Below are 21505 nucleotides of genomic sequence, written 5' to 3' on the forward strand. Positions count from 1 at the left end.
TAAATATACAGCTTCCAGTATCAATATATCCTCCTGCGCAGACATTTTTTGGGCTCGTCACACACTCCTTCCCCATGGATGTCTCAGTGTGCTGAACAGATCAGCAACTCCCATTCTCTGTTTACTCGATTTTGGAAAATGCCATTTCATGTTGACGCGACTTTGTTCGTTCAGTAATGCAGCTTGTGTTGCATGACCTCCAAATCACCATGAAGGATTGAAAGGACCATTAAATAACTAAGACATTACTTCATACAAAGTATAGAAGGTATTTTTGCAAGAGAGTTTCAATTCAAAATTGGAAGTGACCTAAGCTCTCACGGCAGGAGTCAGATGAAATTCAAGAACGGAAGTTGCTGTTCTGGCCCCATTCGTTTAAAGGCCAGATAACTTTATACGCTGGATAAGGTACTATTCAGGGCCTAAAATATACTTCACGTTAAACGTTGTCCAAGGTTTTCGTACACTCCCAAACTTAACTGTGGTTAGAGTGTGCATATTCGCTTGTACACGAGGAAATACTGAAATCTCTGCACAGATTGAAATTGTCGGATATCAGATATCCGGCCTTTGAACAAATGGGGCCTGTTCAGCACACATTCGTGGAGAAGGAGTGTGTCATGAGCCCAAAGAATGTCTGCATACAGCTGTAGGAGGCTAGTATCAATAATCATTTTAAATGTAATATCGGTAGTGGGTAATTAGTGATTATCGATTGACCGAAAACTCTTAACAATACAATGACTGATTGCACCTAGAGCATTAACAATTATTTTGGGAAAAGGAATATTTCTCTTTTTTGTATTTTTGTATTTTTTTTTTTTTGGGGGGGGGGGGGGGGGCAATAAAGAAGTCAACATGATCCACAACAATCCTAAGGGCAAAATCATGGAAATTTCATGCACCATCTAATAAATTAGATTTGATTGCATTTTTATTGACCCCAGGTTTGGTGATCTTGACTAGCAATAAATGAATTTTTTACTGTTTTTTCGTTTTCAGGAATGTTGTTATTTGAGTCCGTATTTCAGGCCATTGTGAGTGGAAATTCATTTATCTTGTGTTTAACATTACTGATCCATGCCAGGGATTTACATTGTAGCTAAAAAAAAAACAAAACAAAACAAAACTAAGCAGGCCAACTAATAATATTATCTGGTCATTTTGGACTATGCACCTTCCAAATTGTTTTCTAGTAAAATCTTAGCCAGTATCAGATAATGTTGTTTTTCTGGTAAAATTAGCCAACTGTTATACCCAACCAAAAAATTCTGATCATGTTAGTACGATTATCAGTTGAGTGACACTCACAAAGCAACAAGTCTGTTACAGGTGCGTAGATTTAGAGACAACATGGGGATCAAAACTAATGATAATCTTTTGGGTAAACAAACATACCCTTCTTAGAATGGCCACCATCTCCTTCTTCTCTGTCTTTACTTTTGGCAACATCATCTGCAACAGTATTTTATATTGCCTGAATAACTGTGTACTGTATAAAGTGCTGTATAACACATGGATGTACATGGTGTTATCATGATGTGTCCTGAAACAGCACACAAAATGTTGTATATGGACCTGGTAAAACTTTCTAGTTTAGCCAGAAAAAAAATATCATAGGATAGCCGGGCTCTCATGCAACAGCCACTTATAAGGCAGTATTCTAGACAGTATGCTCAACTCCATTCCTCTTCAAAGCACAAGGTCTCTTTGTTTCCCCTCTCTCAACTCCATGTGCTCTGTGCTTCAGGTTATCATTTCTATCAGTCATTTTCTCAGTAGCAGAAACAAGAAGTTGTCTAAAATATACAAACATGAATCGCTTGTGGCTGATTTTTACCTGTTTGCTTCTTCTTTGTCTGTGAACGTTTCTTCTTAGCTGTGACAGCTGAAAAATAATATTAATTGACATGCATATGACCCTGTTTAAAATGAAGTGTGTATGTGTTTTAATACTCAATGGATTATTAAGCCTGTTCACACTTGGTGCCCTAGTGCAATTCTCACTGGGCACTTATATGAACACACAGAATTTGCGCACGGTACCTGTGCCTACAATAATTTTGGAGTGGGCACTTGAAAAAAAAGGTGTGTTATTTAGTGTCCAGTGAAAATTGTACTCTGGCACCATGCTCAGAACAAACCATAATTATTCACATTAGTGCCTTCAGGGTACCGTGCTGGGGCAGTAAGTCAAAGTGTGAACGGGCTCAAATTTGAGACATTTTTTAAATGGGTGAAATTGTCATGACCTGTCATCTAAATGAACAGTCCCTTACAAGTGTGTCTGCACAGGCAGCCTTGACTGTATATGTTTTGAAACACATTATTTTGGTTCCAGTAATACACCTTATTCCAAAATGGTGGTTGTCTCAGACGATCTGGGTCAAGTAGCACGAAAAGTGAGGCATCGAGGGCCACGATTCAATGTTTACATGTTTACATGTACATGTCGTAGTACAGTCCGAAATATGCCTCAAAACTGTTGTGTTCCCGGGTGTAAGGAAAACGTTTATGAAGAGGATGGCGTTAAAATATCTTTCCATAAGTTCCCTGAAGACAGAGAACTGTTCAGGAAATAGATACAGATGTTGGCAAACAGTTTAGAGTGACCGATCATACAAGGGCTTGCTCAAGAAACTTTAAATCGAGTGCCTGAATGTTTTTCAGGTTTCTTTTTCAATTGACAATTTCACTGACAAATATTAATAGAGCTACATGTACACTGATGACTTTACATCACTAAATTAATTGTACCTTCTGTCTTCTTTGTCTTCCCCTGTGACTTCTTTTTTACAGCTATCGTAACACAAACAAAATGATACATGTGTAGTAGTTTTAAATGAATTTCAGGTCAAAAAGATTTCAAACCAGTTTAATTTTCATTTCCTTTGTTCCAGGTTTATTAGCATAATCACGAGACAAAGAAAAATCAACATCAAACTGGTTTGAAATCATTTTGACTTAGATTCATTTTTAACTACAACACATACATTGATAAATACATACATGTACAATCTTCCTGGCTCAATCACCATAACTATTTTCTTATGCTGACATTGATTCCAATTCTTTGCTATTTCACCCACACATGACCAATTAACCAGAAAACATTTTGTCCGCACACTTACAGAGTTGTATACCCAATAGCGATAAAATTTAAGGACTTTTCAAAAATCATTTAAACCAGGCACTAAACTTAAAGAGCCAAGGTCATGAGGGATTTTGTTGTTTTAGGGCAATTGAGTGCTAAAATCATTTACTATGCACAAAACGCTCTTGTGAAACTAAAAGGAAGATATCAAATGGATTTTATCCAGGAGTGCTCATCAATAACATTTATTTATTTTTTGGTAATTTTGCTAGACATAGCATCAGAACTTGAAAAAATAGGTTCCAATTTTACAAGTTTCAATGTTCCATTTCCATCCTTGACATCTGTAGCAACAAATGATACTAACCAGTTTCAGTTCTGTAAGATAGTCTTTAATGTGTAGTTCCAGAAAATAGCCATACTCCCTCCACAGAAGGGATTGGAAATTCTAGGGGGATGGGGGATCAAAGGCTCAGAAATTCCGTGATTCAGTACTAAAATGACTGCAATATGCCCACATCATGCCCTTTAAACTGGAAGCTTTTGGTGAAATCATTTTGAAGCTTACAACAATGAGGTGAATGGCGTTAATTTCTATTGAAACCCGGCTGATAGGGTTTCACACCCCTTCGGAAGTTTTTAACAGAGAGGGAAATATTTCTAGGGGGTGTGCTAAAATTTGGAAATTCTTTTGGGATCTAGGCAGATTAATTTTGAGGGCCAATTTTGGAAAATCCATAGGGGAGGGAGGTCATACGACAAATCCCAAGCTGTAGGAGGGTATGGACATTTTTTGGAACTACACAATAACAAAACTAGACCATAATTTTCGGGATCTAACTGGTTGGAAGACACCTTTCAGCCCACGACATAGCCAATTTAAACTCACCTTTACTCAAATGACTACTTGTCAATTCATTCTGCTCTTGTCCTGTGTTTTCATGGCATTCATCACTCTCACTCTCATAACTTTCATCATGATAATCAGCTGCAATTTTACAAGAATTTAACAGAGTATGGTAGTTTTGGATTCTCATAGATACCATTTGGAGTAACATTATACTGCTAAGTTGTTTATAATATGGCCTCAGATCATAGTCTGAAATGTCAGCCGTCTCCTCCCCCTAACCCGTGCCCCCTGCGGGTTGGGGGAGGAGACGGCTGACATTTCAGACTACTCAGATCAGAGCATACATACATACATACATACATACATACATACATACATACATACCCATACATACATAGTTTATTTGGTAAAGCAGGTTGGGGAATTGGCAAGACATTAAGTCCTGATGTGGACCTGCGCTATCTAGAATGATCAATCAATACACACCTAAATATTAAATTATAACAACGGTTAAATAGATAATGTATTGCACCTCACCTTCATAAACAGCTTGTCTCTTCCCAGATTTAGGATTTACTTCAGGTTCAATTTCTTGATCTTGACCTTCTTTTTCTAGGTCATCTGCGGCCTTTGCAGCATCTTTAAATTTTTCTATACGTGTGCAAAATTATATTAAGCCTAACGTTAGAATGAAATTAAAGCTTACGTACAATTGTAAGCTTATATACGGTTCGCCTGCCTACGAAAGCTACTGTAAAAGAAGTAGATATGTACGATAAGACACCGAAAATAAAAAGACATGAAGCTTTATAAAGCTTATAAAGCTTGAGCTTACCTTTATATTGTACGTCATTAAATCGAATTAAATGTCAGATTTAGCCAAACAACGTCCAATGCACTCCCGATGGATTGTGTATCCCGTCATATCAGCAGCTCGATCTTCCATATGACCTTCCTTCAGTTCACCTCGTTCGTCTCCATTACACGTACATGCATTAGACTTCGAGGATCGATTTTAAATTTAAAGATAATTTCAAAGTCCGTGTCTTTTAGGAAATTCAAAGTCAACGGCAGTGCGCGGTTTTGGTATATACTCCATGGGAGAATGCCATGGTTCCACCGGTATATATAATATATTATAATATATTCCATACTATAAACACCTTTACAGGACTATACACATATAGGAGAATGCCATGGATGCACCAGTATAATATATTACACACCTTTACAGGGCTATACACACCTATAGAGAGATATATACACCTTTACAGGGCTATACACACCTATACTAGTATAATATATTACCGGTACACACCTTTGCAGTGCTATACATACCTATAGAGAGATATATACACCTTTACAGGGCTATACACACCTATACAGCGCTATACACAGCTATGCAGGGCTATACACACCTATAAAGAGATATACACACCTTTACAGGGCTATACACACCTATACAGCGCTATACAGGGCTATACATATCTATAAAGAGATATACACACCTTTACAGAGCTATACACACCTGTAAAATGCTATACACAGCTATACAGGGCTATACACATCTATAAAGGGATATACACACCTATAAAGGGATATACACACCTTTACAGGGCTATCAGTACACATCTATACAGCACTATACACACCTATAAAGAGATATACACACCTTTAAAGAGCTGTACACACCTATACAGCGCTATACAGGGCTATACATACCTATAAAGCGATATACACACCTTTACAGAGCTATACACACCTATACAGCGCTATACACAGCTATGCAGGGCTATACACACCTATAAAGAGATATACACACCTTTACAGAGCTATACACACCTATACAATGCTATACACAGCTATAAAGGGCTATACACATCTATAAAGGGATATACACACCTTTACAGGGCTATACACACCTATACAGCGCTATACACAACTTTACAGGGCTATACACACCTATAAAGAGATATACACACCTTTACAGGGCTATACACACCTATAAAGAGATATACACACCTTTAAAGAGCTGTACACACCTATACAGCGCTATACAGGGCTATACATACCTATAAAGCGATATACACACCTTTACAGAGCTATACACACCTATACAGCGCTATACACAGCTATGCAGGGCTATACACACCTATAAAGAGATATACACACCTTTACAGAGCTATACACACCTATACAATGCTATACACAGCTATAAAGGGCTATACACATCTATAAAGGGATATACACACCTTTACAGGGCTATACACACCTATACAGCGCTATACACAACTTTACAGGGCTATACACACCTATAAAGAGATATACACACCTTTACAGGGCTATACACACCTATAAAGAGATATACACACCTTTAAAGAGCTGTACACACCTATACAGCGCTATACAGGGCTATACATACCTATAAAGCGATATACACACCTTTACAGAGCTATACACACCTATACAGCGCTATACACAGCTATGCAGGGCTATACACACCTATAAAGAGATATACACACCTTTACAGAGTTATACACACCTATACAATGCTATACACAGCTATAAAGGGCTATACACATCTATAAAGGGATATACACACCTTTACAGGGCTATACACACCTATACAGCGCTATACACAACTTTACAGGGCTATACACACCTATAAAGAGATATACACACCTTTACAGGGCTATGCACACCTATAAAGAGATATACACACCTTTAAAGAGCTATACACACCTATACAGTGCTATACACAGCTATACAGGGCTATACACACCTATAAAGAGATATACACACCTTTAAAGGGCTATACACACCTATAAAGAGATATAAACATCTTTACAGGGCTATACACACCTATACAGCGCTATACAGGGCTATACACACCTTTACAGGGCTATACACACCTATACAGTGCTATATACAGCTATACAGTACTATACACACCTTTACAGGGCTCTACACACCTAAACAAAGTTAAACACACCTACACAGTGCTATACACAGCTATTCAGCGCTATACACACCTTTACAGGGTTATACACTCCTATACATGGCTATGCACAGCTATACAGTGCAATACACAGCTATACAGGACCATACACAGCTATACAAGGCTATACAAAGCTGTACAATGCTATAGACAGCTATACAGGGTTATACACTCCTGTACAGTGCTATACACACATATACAGGGCTATACAGAGCTATACAGGGCTATGCACAGTATACAGGGTTATACACACCTATTCAGCGCTATACAGGGCTATACAGAGCAACACACGACTATATACAAGGCTATACACAGCTATACAGTGCAATACACATCTATACAGGACCATACACAGCTACACAGGGCTATACACACCTTTACAGAGCTATACACACCTGTACGTTGCTATACACAGCTACACAGTGCTATACAGAGCTATACAAGGCTATACACAGCTATACAGTGCAACCACACAGCTATACAGGACCATACACAGCTATACAGGGCTATACATACCTTCACCGGGCTTTACACACCTATACAGACCTATACAAGGCTATACACAGCTATACAGAGCTATACATAGCTATAGAGAGCTATACACAGTTATCCACAGCTATATGTAGAGAGCTATACACAGCTATACAGGGCTGTACACAGCTATGCAGGGCTATACGCAGCTATACAGGGCTATATACACCTATACAGTGCTATACACAGCTATACAGCGCTATATATGCAGCTATACAGTGCTATATACACCTATACAGTTCTATACACAGCTATGCAGGGCTATACGCAGTTATACAGTGCTATATATAGCTATACAGCGGTATACGCAGCTATACAGGACTATAAACAGCTATAGCGCTTGTACTACTAAAGGTTCTTGCACTAGTTGAGGTCGCCTGCACCACTTATGTAGTACTTTAGGTACTCTTAATGCTTTTTTTACCAAGCAAGTACTAATACAACCGGAAAGTGCAAAAATTTAAATGAAATCTGGGTGGAAAACCAATGAGCTGTGTTCTAGCCAATTTTAGCAGCCCATCCTGCTAAGGCTTTGAAAGAAGAATAACTACCAACCATGAGCATTGAGGTGCTAAACCAAAATAGCTAAAGACAGAAAAAATTATGACTATACGACTAAGTTATAACTCAGGACCACTACCAATAATGCTCTCACCTGCAGGAACCCAGACAAGGATTTATCTAGTGCCTACAAATTAGTAATTGCAACCATCTTCACGAGCTCCTTTTATCAGTTCTTTAAATTTACCATCAATACATTGGAATATCCCCCACTGTAGTACTACTGACATCAACCTTAATTATAAATAATCCAGAAATCCAAGGATTTTCTCGGAGCTGCCGTTAAATTATACCAAAAATTAGAGGAAGATGGTGAGGGGTAATGAGGGAGTGGCGGATATTTACTGCATGTGCAATAATTATCATATCGTTTAAAAAATTTGAAATTTCGCTTTCCGTTACTGTTGTGATCGGAAAATTCATTGGCAATGTCAAGAAGAGAAGGTCTGTCTGTTTTCTCTTAGCTTTATAACTGTTTTAAGTATCTTCAGGTTAATAGAGCGTTCGTGGGTCATTGTTGAACGAAAGTATCGCCACTTGCATGCAACTTTTTATCACAATGTCTGTTAGTTAAATTATCCGCGCCTCTACACATTTTGTCAACTTATCACAATACACAGCGCACCATTCGCGTCGTATTTGATTCCAGTTGCGAGTTTGAAGGAATTTCATTGAACTAAGTACTTTTACCAGGTCGACCCGCTGGGCTTTGCAGTACCGTTATGCTCGAAGGGTGAAAAATACTGCAGCAGCTTATCCATATGGGAGAACGGACAAAGGAGAACAATACCCCCTAGCCTGGGACGACCCCCTCCCTACCGCAATGATAAATCAGTGGACACATTGGAGAGACTCTCTCATAGAGTTGCAGAACCTTTCCGTGCCTCGCTGTTACCGCCCTAAAGATTTCGGCAGCGTGACTAGAGCGGAGTTACACGCCTTTTCCGACGCAAGCCAGGACGCTATTGGAGCCGTAGTCTACCTTCGCCAGTTCAGTGAAGCAAACGAGGTGTCTATGGCTCTCGTCTACGGCCAAACAAGAGTCGGCCCGTTAAATCCGACGAGTATACCGCGTCTAGAACTGTGCGGAGCGGTCCTAGCTGTTTAAGCAGCCCAGAGAGTCATAAAAGAAATCGATCTGAAGATCTCTGACGTGGTATACTACACCGATTCAAAAGTGGTACTCGGCTACATAACCAACGAGAGTGGACGGTTCTATGTGTACGTAGCCAATCGGGTCGAGCTGATTAGGAGCATGTCCACCCCGGAACAGTGGAGATATGTGGAGACTGATTTGAACCCAGCAGACCTAGCAACGGGCCGAGTCCCCTCAAGCAAGCTAATGGAGACGAGCTGGCTATTAGGCCCGGAATTCCTGCGCAAACTGAAGAGAACTCCCACAACCGATGAAACGTTCGCGCTCGTCGCAAGCGACCCTGAAGTCCGATAAGCAGTGTTCAGCGCCAGTGTAAATACGCACGAAGAGGAAGAACCAGACCTTGGAGCAGAGAGGTTCAAGAAATTTTCGTCACTTAAGTCTCTGCAGCGAACAGTCGCTAACCTAATTGTCGTTGTCAGAGAGTTCAAACACCGGAGAGACGTTAAAGCAGAAAGAGTGAACCTCAGGACCAAAGCGCGTAATACACAAAGCAAACTCAGACCCCCGACAGTCGAGGAATGGGATCAGGCCCTGCGCGTCATAATCAGCAGCACGCAGAGAGAAGCGTTCAGTGGGTTGTTAAGCGACGCCAGAAAAGAACCCGAGCTACCGAGAGAAATCCAAAGTAGCGCCAAGAAGGCTCTCAAAGGCTCGCAGCTGTACCGTCTCGATCCGTTTCTAGACAGCCACGGGATCCTCCGCGTCGGAGGCAGATTAAGAAGAGCACAGATGGAGTGTCACTATGTCTCACTGCTAATAGCTAAACTCTATCATCATGAAGTACACCACCAAGGGAGACAGATCACAGGAGGTGCAATTAGACAAGCAGGTTTCTGGCTTATTGGAGGCCGCCATGACGTAGTCACGAAGGTCATCGGAGCTTGTGTCCTATGTAAAAAGATAACTGAGAGGACCACACCTAGAACAGCGTATGGCCGACTTCCCGTCAGATAGAACCGACGTCTGTCCCCCCTTTACTAATATAGGATTTGATGTCTTTGGCCCCTGGGCGGTGCAAACACGTAAGACTAGAGGAGGAGGAGTGAACGCCAAGCGTTGGGGCCTAGTGTTCACGTGCCAGACCAGCAAAGCCATTCACATCGAAGTCTTAGAAGCTATGGACTCCAGTGCCTTTCTCTGTGCATTGAGGAGGCTCTTCGCATTACAAGGCCATGCTAAACTCCTCAGAGGTGATCGGGGTACAAATTTTATTGGAGCTAAGACGGAGCTTGACGCAGCAGCATCTGAGTTAGATGAGAAGAAAGTGGAGAAGTTCATAACAGAGTGCGGTTGCAAGTGGGAGTTTAACCCTCCCCATGCGTCACATTTTGGCGGTGTGTGGGAGAGGCAGATTAATATGATTTGCCGTGTATTGGATGCCATGTTCACTGAGTTAGGTCTGAGTCAGCTTACACACAAATTGCTGGTGACACTGATGGCCGAAGTGGTGGCCATTGTAAACGCCAGGCCGATAACAGCACTGCCGTCTGACGTCGATGACCCGCAGCCCCTGTCCCCTGCGATGTTACTCACTATGAAGACACACCCAGCCAGACCCCCTCCAGGCCAGTTCATGCGCACAGATATCTACGCTCACCATCGATGGAGACGAGTCCAGTTCCTTGCGGAACAATTTTGGACTAGGTGGAGGAGAAAGTACTTGCAGAGCTTACAGCTGCGGCAAAAGTGGACGGAGACGCGGCGAGACCTGTGCGTAGGAGATATCGTTCTTGTACGAGACAAATCACAACACTGTAACGATTGGCCACTGGGACGAGTGTCGGAAGCCCTGAGGAGCGACGACGGTAGAGTGAGGAAAGTCAAAGTAAACGTGGTCAGAGATGGAGAAAGGAAAATCTACCTTAGACCAATTAAGGAGCTAGTTCTACTCCTGACCGACACAGCTGATCCAGACCAGCAGTAAACGCCAAGACAATATGAGTAGCAAGGATAAGAATCCTTGGGCGAGGAGTGTGATGAACAATGAACATTTTATCAAAGAGAGCTTGATTACGTAATTAAGCTTAGTTTTGTTTTGATTTATATAAGATACGTTTTTGTTCTGTTTCATTTATCGAGTTTTTACGCCCCTATTTTCATGTACTATTGTTCACAGTTTCAATCAATTACGTTGGTAGCCAATGTAGCCATTCCTGTTTTCTAATTGGTTTTACAACTGTACACGTCAATTGTACCCTTATCAGAGAACGCCCCTTAAGTTTTTGTGGAGTTGGAGTTAGGAGATCTACGGAGCAACATCGGAGTTTCAGAGCAGTTTTATCTTTTTCGGAGTTACGTAACGTTGAACTTTCTTTAGCCCATTAGTCAGGAACAGACGTAGGTTTCAGCTTATTGTATTCAGTTTTCGTTTTCCTTTCAATTTTGCTTCTTTTGTAATTAGTCTCGGCCCCCTTTTTAATCTTGTACATTGCAATTTCCCCTTTTAGTTTTCACCGCATGTGTACAATAATTAAGACGAGTTGGTGATCGTATTAAATGCTGTTGAGTCAACTTGTGCTGTTGAATTTTATACGGTGGTTGACACTTCCCGACCTCCAGTACACAACACCCCGTGTCCGCTGACTGCGTACACGGCACTGTGTATAGCTCTGTGTAGCTGTGTATAGCTCTGTGTAGCTGTGAATAGCCCTGTATAGCTGTGTATAACTCAGTATAGCTGTGTATAGCTCTCTATAGCTGTGTATAGCTCTGTATAGCTGTATATAGCCTTGTATAGGTCTGTATAGGTGTGTATAGTACTGTATAGGTGTGTATAGCCCTGTATAGCTGTGTATGGTCCTGTATTAAGCTGTGTATTGCACAGTATGGCTGTGTATAGCCTTGTATAGCTCTGTATAGCACTGTATGGCTGTGTATAGCACCGTATAGGTGTGTATAGCCCTGTAAAGGTGTGTATATCTCTTTATAGGTGTGTATAGCCCTGTAAAGGTGTGTATATCTCTTTATAGATGGGTATAGCCCTGTATAGCTGTGTATAGTGCTGTATAGGTGTGTATAGCTCTGTAAAGGTGTGTATATCACTTTATAGGTGTGCATAGCCCTGTATAGCACTGTATTGGTGTGTATAGCCCTGTAAAGGTGTGTATATCTCTTTATAGATGGGTATAGCCCTGTATAGCTGTGTATAGTGCTGTATAGGTGTGTATAGCTCTGTAAAGGTGTGTATATCACTTTATAGGTGTGCATAGCCCTGTATAGCACTGTATTGGTGTGTATAGCCCTGTAAAGGTGTGTATATCTCTTTATAGATGGGTATAGCCCTGTATAGCACTGTATAGGTGTGTATAGCTCTGTAAAGGTGTGTATAGCCCTGTTAAGGTGTGTATGGCCCTGTAGAGCGCTGTATAGGTGTGTTAAGCCCTGTAATAGTGTGTATATCTCTTTATAGGTGTGTATAGCCCTGTTAAAGTGTGTATAGCCCTGTAAAGGTGTGTATATCTCTTTATAGGTGTGTATAGCCCTGTAAAGGTGTGTATATCTCTTTATAGATGAGTATAGCCCTGTATAGCTGTGTATAGTGCTGTATAGGTGTGTATAGCTCTGTAAAGGTGTGTATATCACTTTATAGGTGTGCATAGCCCTGCATAGCACTGTATTGGTGTGTATAGCCCTGTAAAGGTGTGTATATCTCTTTATAGATGGGTATAGCCCTGTATAGCACTGTATAGGTGTGTATAGCTCTGTAAAGGTGTGTATAGCCCTGTTAAGGTGTGTATGGCCCTGTAGAGCGCTGTATAGGTGTGTATAGCCCTGTAATAGTGTGTATATCTCTTTATAGGTGTGTATAGCCCTGTTAAAGTGTGTATAGCCCTGTAAAGGTGTGTATATCTCTTTATAGGTGTGTATAGCCCTGTAAAGGTGTGTATATCTCTTTATAGATGAGTATAGCCCTGTATAGCTGTGTATAGTGCTGTATAGGTGTGTATAGCTCTGTAAAGGTGTGTATATCACTTTATAGGTGTGCATAGCCCTGCATAGCACTGTATTGGTGTGTATAGCCCTGTAAAGGTGTGTATATCTCTTAATAGATGGGTATAGCCCTGTATAGCGCTGTATAGGTGTGTATAGCTCTGTAAAGGTGTGTATAGCCCTGTTAAGGTGTGTATGGCCCTGTAGAGCGCTGTATAGGTGTGTATAGCCCTGTAATAGTGTGTATATCTCTTTATAGGTGTGTATAGCCCTGTTAAAGTGTGTATAGCCCTGTAAAGGTGTGTATATCTCTTTATAGGTGTGTATAGCCCTGTATAGCGCTGTATAGGTGTGTATAGCCCTTTAAAGATGAGTGTATCTCTTTATAGGTGTTTATAGCCCTGTATAGCGCTGTATAGGTGTGTATAGCTTTGTAAAGGTGTGTATATCACTTTATAAATGTGCATAGCGCTATATTGGTGTATATAGCCCTGTAAAGGTGTGTATATCTCTTTTTAGATGTGTATAGCCCTGTATAGCGCTGTATAGGTGTGTATAGCTCTGTAAAGGTGTGTATAGCCCTGTTAAGGTGTATATAGCCCTGTATAGCGCTGTATAGGTGTGTATAGCGCTGTATAGGTGTGTATAACCCTGTAAAGTTGTGTATATCTCTTTATAGGTGTGTATAGCCCTGTAAAAGTGTGTATAGCCCTGTAAAGTTGTGTATATCTTTTTATAGGTGTGTATAGCCCTGTATAGCGCTGTATAGGTGTGTATAGCCCCGTAAAGATGTGTATATCTCTTTATAGATGTGTATAGCCCTGTAAAGTGCTGTATAGGTGTGTTTATAGCCCTGTAAAGGTGTGTATATCTCTTTATAGGTGTGTATAGCCCTGTATAGCTGTGTATAGCGCTGTATAGGTGTGTATAGCCCTGTAAAGGTGTGTATATCTCTTTATAGGTGTGTATAGCTCTGTATAGCGCTGTATAGGACTGATGTGTTTAGCCCTGTAAAGGTGTGTATATCTCTTTATAGGTGTGTATAGCCCTGTATAGCACTGTGTAGGTGTGTATAGCCCTGTAAAGGTGTGCATATCTCTTTATAGGTGTGTATAGCCCTGTATAGCGCTGTATGGGTGTGTATAGCCCTGTAAAGGTGTGTATATCTCTTTATAGGTGTGTATAGCCCTGCATAGCTGTGTATAGCGCTGTATAGGTGTGTATAGCCCTGTAAAGTGCTGTATAGGTGTGTTTATAGCCCTGTAAAGGTGTGTATATCTCTTTATAGATGTGTATAGCCCTGTATAGCGCTGTGTAGGTGTGTATAGCCCTGTAAAGGTGTGTACATGTATATCTCTTTATAGGTGTGTATAGCCCTGCATAGCTGTGTATAGCGCTGTATAGGTGTGTATAGCCCTGTAAAGGTGTATATATCTCTCTATAGGTGTGTATAGCACTGTAAAGGTGTGTACCGGTAATATATTATACTAGTATAGGTGTGCATAGCCCATTAAAGGTGTGTACATGTATATCTCTTTATAGGTGTGTATAGCCCTGCATAGCTGTGTATAGCGCTGTATAGGTGTGTATAGCCCTGTAAAGGTGTGTACATGTATATATCTCTTTATAGGTGTGTATAGCCCTGCATAGCTGTGTATAGCGCTGTATAGGTGTGTATAGCCCTGTAAAGGTGTATATATCTCTCTATAGGTGTGTATAGCACTGTAAAGGTGTGTACCGGTAATATATTATACTAGTATAGGTGTGCATAGCCCTGTAAAGGTGTGTATATCTCTCTATAGGTGTGTATAGCCCTCTAAAGGTGTGTACCGGTAATATATTATACTAGTATAGGTGTGTATAGCCCTGTAAAGGTGTGTATATCTCTCTATAGGTGTGTATAGCCCTGTAAAGGTGTGTAATATATTATACCGGTACATCCATGGCATTCTCCTATATGTGTATAGTCCTGTAAATTAAGGTGTTTATAGTATGGAATACAGTATATTATAATATATTATATATACCGGTGGAACCATGGCATTCTCCCATGGAGTCTATACCGCGGTTTTCGATTTGCGTCACAAATCATGTGACCTATGATGCAACTACTGCTGACCGCAAAATGGAGGGCGAAGAGTCTTGATGGAACACAGGCGGCCCAAGCTCATGTTACGAAATAAACGTGACTGGTAGCGATCAGTACCGGGCGTATTGTGTTACATTTGAATTTATATAGGTTTATTTTGGAAACCAACGGCTTTGTTCAAAACAGTAGAAACTTGAACGATTTCTCAATAAAATTGACTTACCTTGACTCGTTGTTGTATTCTTTGTTGCTTGTCTGTTTTTCAAGTCGATTGAAAGCGATTTCGAGGAGTTATCGTTTCTGTTGACATCCACTCCTAAGAGAAGGACCTTCTCTTAGGAGTGGATGTCAACAGAAACGATAACTCCTCGAAATCGCTTTCAATCGACTTGAAAAACAGACAAGCAACAAAGAATACAACAACGAGTCAAGGTAAGTCAATTTTATTGAGAAATCGTTCAAATTTCTACTGTTTTGAACAAAGCCGTTGGATTCCCATATAAACCTATATAAATTCAAATGTGTGGATCACACGATCACAAAGCGTTGGCGGTCAGCGGTTCTGCGCCTGCGCGACAAAACACCTTTATTTGTCTAAGCCAATCACCAAAAAGCGCGGGCTTCTCGGAGATATCGCCATTTGCGCGCGGCAAATTCATTCTTCCAGATTTGGTAGAGCGTTGAGTAACACTTGGGCTCGTTTTCTCGTCGCTCTTTTCTAACCTTAGCCGGTCGTTCTTGAAATATTTCGCCTGTTTCGTTAATACTCAGTGTTCTTCTTGCAAGGTAAGTAAAGTCTCAAATTATTGTCGTGTCCAAGCAAGAGAAATACATACTGATTTCAGTTGTCTCAGAGTGAAGCCCTTCCGGGCCCGACAACGGCTTACTTTCCCTGATTCTACTTGTAGATGACTTTTGCTGTTGTGCTCTGGTACAGAAGAGGGTCTACTGCATTGCAGGTCGAGGAGATTGAAGTGTTAAATATCCAAAAGATAATAATCGAGGGTAGCGCAGCGCCAGATTCGGAGTGTAAGATGCAATATCAGCAGGAAATGTGGTGCGGGAAGATACGCTCTCTACATGGTAAGTCTCCATTTCCGATAATTCTTTTAATGATCGTATTAGGTGAACAAGTTACTTTGCAATCACAGAATATCGGACTTTAAAATGCTATTTAAGAGAGAATGTCTGTGAAGACCGCGTGATATCAGTAAAATGTGGCACATGCTTCAAAAATTCAAAATCTTCATATTTCGCTCAGAGATACCCTATGATAAGCCAACAAACGTGATATATTTTTTTTGTTCAAAGCTGGCTGTATTTTCAAGAAAATTCTCAAAAACTGTAACGGGCGCCGACCGTCATAAAATGGCGGAAATTAGTGCGTCGAGTAACAACACAAGAACTTCGCTCGTGTAAAGCGCAAAAGGAAGCACGGTTTTTTCAAGTTGGTATATTTGTGTAAGAGACATTGGCAAATGATTCAAGTCTAAAACCAGGATTGTTTACCTAACTGGGAATGCACGGCAAGAGTTTGAAAATCACCAATATATCATTGTTTAAAAATCTCATTTTGGAGCAGTTTTTCAATAAACGTTTTTCCCATGCGGTATAACTCAGAAGCGCTTGAAATTAAGGCTGTGATTAGTGGAAATAGTCTTCTTTTCAAGGGTATAAAAATTAGTCTGGGGCTCTTAACTTCTGCACGGAAAAAACACGCTCTATGTCGAGAAAAATCACAAACTCCACTTGTCAACAAACACAAATAATCGAATTAGAGTCTGTTATCGAAGCCAATATTCCAAGCAAATCTTAGTGCTTAACACCGTATTCGATTTGAAAGTCAACATTACAAGTTTAACTTGCAAAAGTTGTGGCTGTAGATTGCTTTTCATCGCCACTCTTCCTTCAAAATTGTTATCTTCCCTTCGACCATGTTTACCAAAGCACAAGTAATCAACAACCATACGTATGACTCCTGCATGAAACATTACAGTTCCTGACAGATTCAACCATATTTGGGTCTCCACACAGCTATAGCAAATAAGGTAACTCAATTGTACGATTAAGAACGGTGATTCAATTATCTATAGTCGCAGAAGAAGAAATTTTGCAGCCCGAAGACGCACACAAGAGGAATCGTCTGTAGAATGAGACTATCATGTTTGTCACGCAATGAGACCGAGCGCGCAGGACACCCAACAAAATTAACAACCAGATTATATTTTTTCCGCGGCAGTTTGTCTGCGTCCGACTTCAAGCTTAAAATCCCCTAGCTGACATGGTACTAAATCTGTTACCAGCTTTTTTTCTTTTAGGATGGGATTTCTTAGTACAAATGTTTTACAAGCTGATGCTTTGTACATCGTGCACGTGCAGTGGACAGAATGGTACCACTGGGGGGGGGCTGGTGTCAAATGGGCAATTACAATTACTTCTTTACGATAAGAAAGTTCGCGCTTTATGTAAGCTACGCTCAAATAAATCAACCATTTATTAAAATCATCTTTTACATCATTCAGATGTACACTACCCGCGTTTAGCGAAAGTTATTCAAGGCGGGTAGTGTTACACGGGCCGGTGGTGTAAGTGTCGCCTGAAAGTTAGCCTAACAGTGGTATAAATGCCACCAATGCTTTTAGCACTCAGCTTGTAAGGCCAATGAAGAACATACTTAAAGCAAAAAGCAGATAAGAGCCCGGAAAGCGAATCTTATTGATGGCAGATGCAGCCTAGACAAAGTGACTGAATCTTTTTCATGTAAGGCTGTTTGCGATGAACTGATGTGTCAGTGACATGCTAAAAGACAAACAAATGTCCTTTAGAAGGACAACATTTTCAATGCCCTTTGTAACATCAGCTAGGCTTAGCTTGAGCTACACAGTTCCATATGGCCGATGAATCCGGATTAATTGCAATTTACAGTCACGGCATATTCGTACCCAAAGCAACGATAATTATTAGGATAACTGTGCTCCTGAAAATAAAAAAAAACAAACAAAAAGTTTCTAGAATAATATTAAGCACCGCAGGGTTCTAACCACGGCCACACCCATACTCATGGTCAGAAATATTTAGAGAAGAAGGTTAGACCCTCAAATGGTTCGGATGGCCACGTTGAAATTTTTATGGCGGCCCCGTCTCCAATTTGGAGATGTAAAATAACCACTGTAATGAGCCCTGGATATGACCACTCTCAGTACCAGCGATTAGTTTGAAGGGCTTCTGGCGGAGGGAATATAATGAGACTACAAAATTGTGTAACTGTTAGAGTTCAGTTTATTTGAGAGAACTTAACGGAGTTCTTCACAGATTAGTAGCTACGGCTATAAAAAGTATCCATAATAATAATAATAATAATAATAATAATAATAATAATAATAATAAAAGCATAAGCGTTGCATTTATAGTTGGGTTTCCAGGAAAATAAGCATGTTGGTTTCATTTACGGAAAAAAAATTAAGCTCGTGATAAACATTATAATTAAATTATCGCACACCAAAAACAGGCTAGTTATTAAAAATGCGAGCTTCTTGTTGCAAGTATATGTTAATAATTTTTTTCCGACTTACGGCTTTTTGCTCAGTTTGAAAATAAGACACAACTTTTAAATTTCATATTGACCTTCCCTAACATGAATTAGCAAAACTACGTTGCCTTACGGGAAAATCTGTACCTGTTGGCTCTGGTACGTCTTAGATAGTCTCCGAAAGCGCCTTGTTAATACCGCGGTCAGCCTTAGCTTGCGCGATTTCCCTTTGGCGTAGCTCGATAAGGTATCGTTGGGAACCTCTCCACCACCCAATGCCCAAAGAGGAGGGATGAACTGGACAGATGGTCATGCCCGAAATGTCACAAGGTGCAGCGAAAATTGAAGCCCGTGCAAAAATTAAGTTGATCTCCGACTCAACATCACTTACGCCGACAGACTGTGTGTGTGCTGAGATGCTTTTTTCACATGAAAGCAACGGGAGGATAAGGGCACTTTTTTTCTTTTGCTCGTCTTCGTTTATCTTGGGAGCACTGTCCCCCAGCTAACCTCTGAAAAGAGCAATTGATATCCATTTCATGTGTTATCCGGAAGGACAACGTGGCTGCGCGATCATCTGTTTGCTTAAAAATTTTGAATGACGCGATGGTCATTATATCATTAGGATTGGTTCACCTTATTAAATTTGGTTTTCTTTAGTGTTGAGCGCTCCTGCTTTTCCCTTCCCATTATTTTATTACTACTTTCCTTTTTCTAAATTTTATATTTGTTTATTTCCTTCATTTCTTCCTTTGTTTGCTTACAAGTTCGTTTTCTTTCTTTCTTTTTTTCTCTCTATCGTTCGGGCTTCTTGTCTGTCGGTCGGTGGTTCTTTCTTCCTTAACCTAGCTCGTTCTTTTTGGCGTTTTTTCCATTTGTTTTAAGAATTTTAGATCACAGAGTGTCTTTTTTAACAAAACCAAATTATTTTCTTATCCGCAAAACTTGTGTAACACCTGAAGGAATATTGGTAACCAAGCCTTCCTTGTAAGGAGTGTGATATGTCATTGCGTGACATACAAATGATATGCATGGATTGAAGAAGTCAAAACGACAGTGTCGCTCAGTAATCGAAAATCTCGCTCAATGGTCATTTTTTTTACGATGAAACAAGCTCAGTTGTACGTTAGAGAAAGATAGCAGATATGGTGTATTTGAAACTGCGAAGAATAGCGCCGATGTTTGTACAAGAGCCACCCAGGTATCGTTCAGATAGTTGTTGATTTCGTAAACTCGCTGTCAGAGGGAAGATGGTAATTTTGAAGAGAAAGTAGGAATGAAAACCAATCTACAGCCACTGTTTTAATAAGGTAAACTTGTAATGTTGACTTTTTAATCAAATAGGTGCTAAGCACTAAGATTTGGTTGGAATATTGGCTTCGATAACAGAGACTAATTCGATTATTTGTGTTTGTTGACAAGTGGAGTTTGTGATTTTCTCGACATAGAGCATCGTTTTTTCGTGCAGAAGTTAAAAGCCCCAGACTAATTTTTATATCCTTGAAAAGAAGACTATTTCCACTAATCACAACCTTAATCTCAAGCGCTTCTGAGTTATACCGCATAATAAAAATGTTTATTGAAAAACTGCTCCAAAATGAGATTTTTAAACAATGAAATATTGGTGATTTTCAAACTCGTGCCGTGCATTCCCAGTTAAGTAAACAATCCTGGTTTTAGACTTGAATCATTTGCCAATGACTCTTACACAAATATACCAATTTGAAAAAACCGTGCTTCCTTTTGCCCTTTACACGAGCGAAGTTCTTGTGTTGTTACTCGACGCACTAATTTCCGCCATTTTGTGACGGTCGGCGCCCGTTACAATTATTAGTAATTTTCTGGAAAACAAAAGCAGAGCTGAACATAAGAAATACACCACGTTTATTAACTCATCATAGAGTATGTCTGAGCAAAATATGAGGGTAGTCAATTTTTGAACCCTGTGCCATCACTCACTCGGTCATGAAAAAAAGGCGCTCTTAAAATGGGCTCCTATTTTGATAGACTATGCTTCACCGTCCTGTCGACAGCATGATATGAACCATAAAATGTTTTTGAACGCAGGCAAATAAACGTAAGCTTATTTATTTCCTTTTTCGCAGCGCTTACACGAGGCGCATATTTTCAAAGTTTGTATCATAAGCTACGGTTCAAAACTAATCCCGAAACCTATTGAAATTTGTAAGCTACCTGTATGCAGTGCAGTGACATGAGCTTACATTTTGGGGGGCGTATATGCGAGCATGCGGCATACTTAGGAGATTTCGGAGTCTGTTTCTTCTTCTTCTTTTTTTTTTAATGTTCTACTGAGCCAGAGAAATGATACCAACAACTTAGTTTCCAAACAAATTTCCGTTTGTGACACATTCGCCTAAACCATATATCAGTGTTTTTGCGCTATCAGTTGTAAATATTTGTTATAAAAAGCAGATCGGTTTCAGCACAGCCGGCCGAATGTACAGCTTCTTTAGCAGTACTGCAGTTCGAAACTGAGAACCGAATTAAACAAAAGGCGTAAGATAATTGCCTACAAAATTTCTTAACCTGCATGCTTTTACAAGTATGGCATGTACCTCTCTTAGCGATTGATATTTTTAGCAGACTTTTCGGAACACGTTTTACAGTGTGCATTGTGTACGTACACAGTTTCCGGTATCATGTTAAAGTTTTAATTATATTAACAGGGTTTCTCTTTGTCTGCCGACTTTTGGGGTGTCTCTAAAAGAGCAAGCGTTTTCATTTATATTTATTTTCGCAGCGT

General features: G+C 40.2%; 2 protein-coding genes and 1 long non-coding RNA gene across 3 annotated transcripts in view; 2 read left to right on the forward strand and 1 right to left on the reverse strand.

Annotated features, from left to right (window-relative positions):
- Nucleotides 1-21505, forward strand: part of LOC146450703 (uncharacterized) — a 184912-nt gene that overhangs the window by 55166 nt on the left and 108241 nt on the right. The gene's annotated exons all lie outside the window — the stretch shown is intronic.
- LOC146450706 (uncharacterized) lies at nt 1136-4144 on the reverse strand. Its single transcript, XM_085100079.1, has 4 exons — nt 3984-4144; nt 2758-2799; nt 1841-1888; nt 1136-1455 (listed from the first exon to the last, which is right to left on the reverse strand). The coding sequence occupies exons 1-4, from the start codon at nt 4138-4140 to the stop codon at nt 1367-1369; spliced, it is 336 nt and encodes a 111-aa protein (XP_084956205.1). The 5' UTR covers nt 4141-4144; the 3' UTR covers nt 1136-1366.
- LOC146450707 (uncharacterized) overlaps nt 15747-21505 on the forward strand; it is a 162139-nt gene continuing 156380 nt past the window's right edge. The window contains exons 1-2 of the mRNA XM_085100077.1: nt 15747-15998; nt 16121-16295. Of these exons, the coding sequence (XP_084956203.1) occupies nt 16121-16295 (175 nt within the window). The 5' untranslated portion in view covers nt 15747-15998. The remainder of the gene's footprint in view (nt 15999-16120; nt 16296-21505) is intronic.

The sequence above is a fragment of the Pavona decussata genome, unplaced genomic scaffold (assembly GCF_977016875.1).
Source record: "Pavona decussata unplaced genomic scaffold, jaPavDecu1.1 SCAFFOLD_431, whole genome shotgun sequence".
NCBI lineage: Eukaryota > Metazoa > Cnidaria > Anthozoa > Scleractinia > Agariciidae > Pavona > Pavona decussata.

Excerpts from the sequence above, each read along its gene's own strand:
- LOC146450706 (XM_085100079.1), bottom strand. The coding sequence starts at position 4,140 with ATGGTATCTATGAGAATCCAAAACTACCATACTCTGTTAAATTCTTGT. Across the intron at positions 1,889-2,757 it reads GAAGACAAAGAAGACAGAAG|CTGTCACAGCTAAGAAGAAA; the intron begins GTACAATTAATT and ends ATTATTTTTCAG. Across the intron at positions 1,456-1,840 it reads GACAAAGAAGAAGCAAACAG|ATGATGTTGCCAAAAGTAAA; the intron begins GTAAAAATCAGC and ends ATACTGTTGCAG.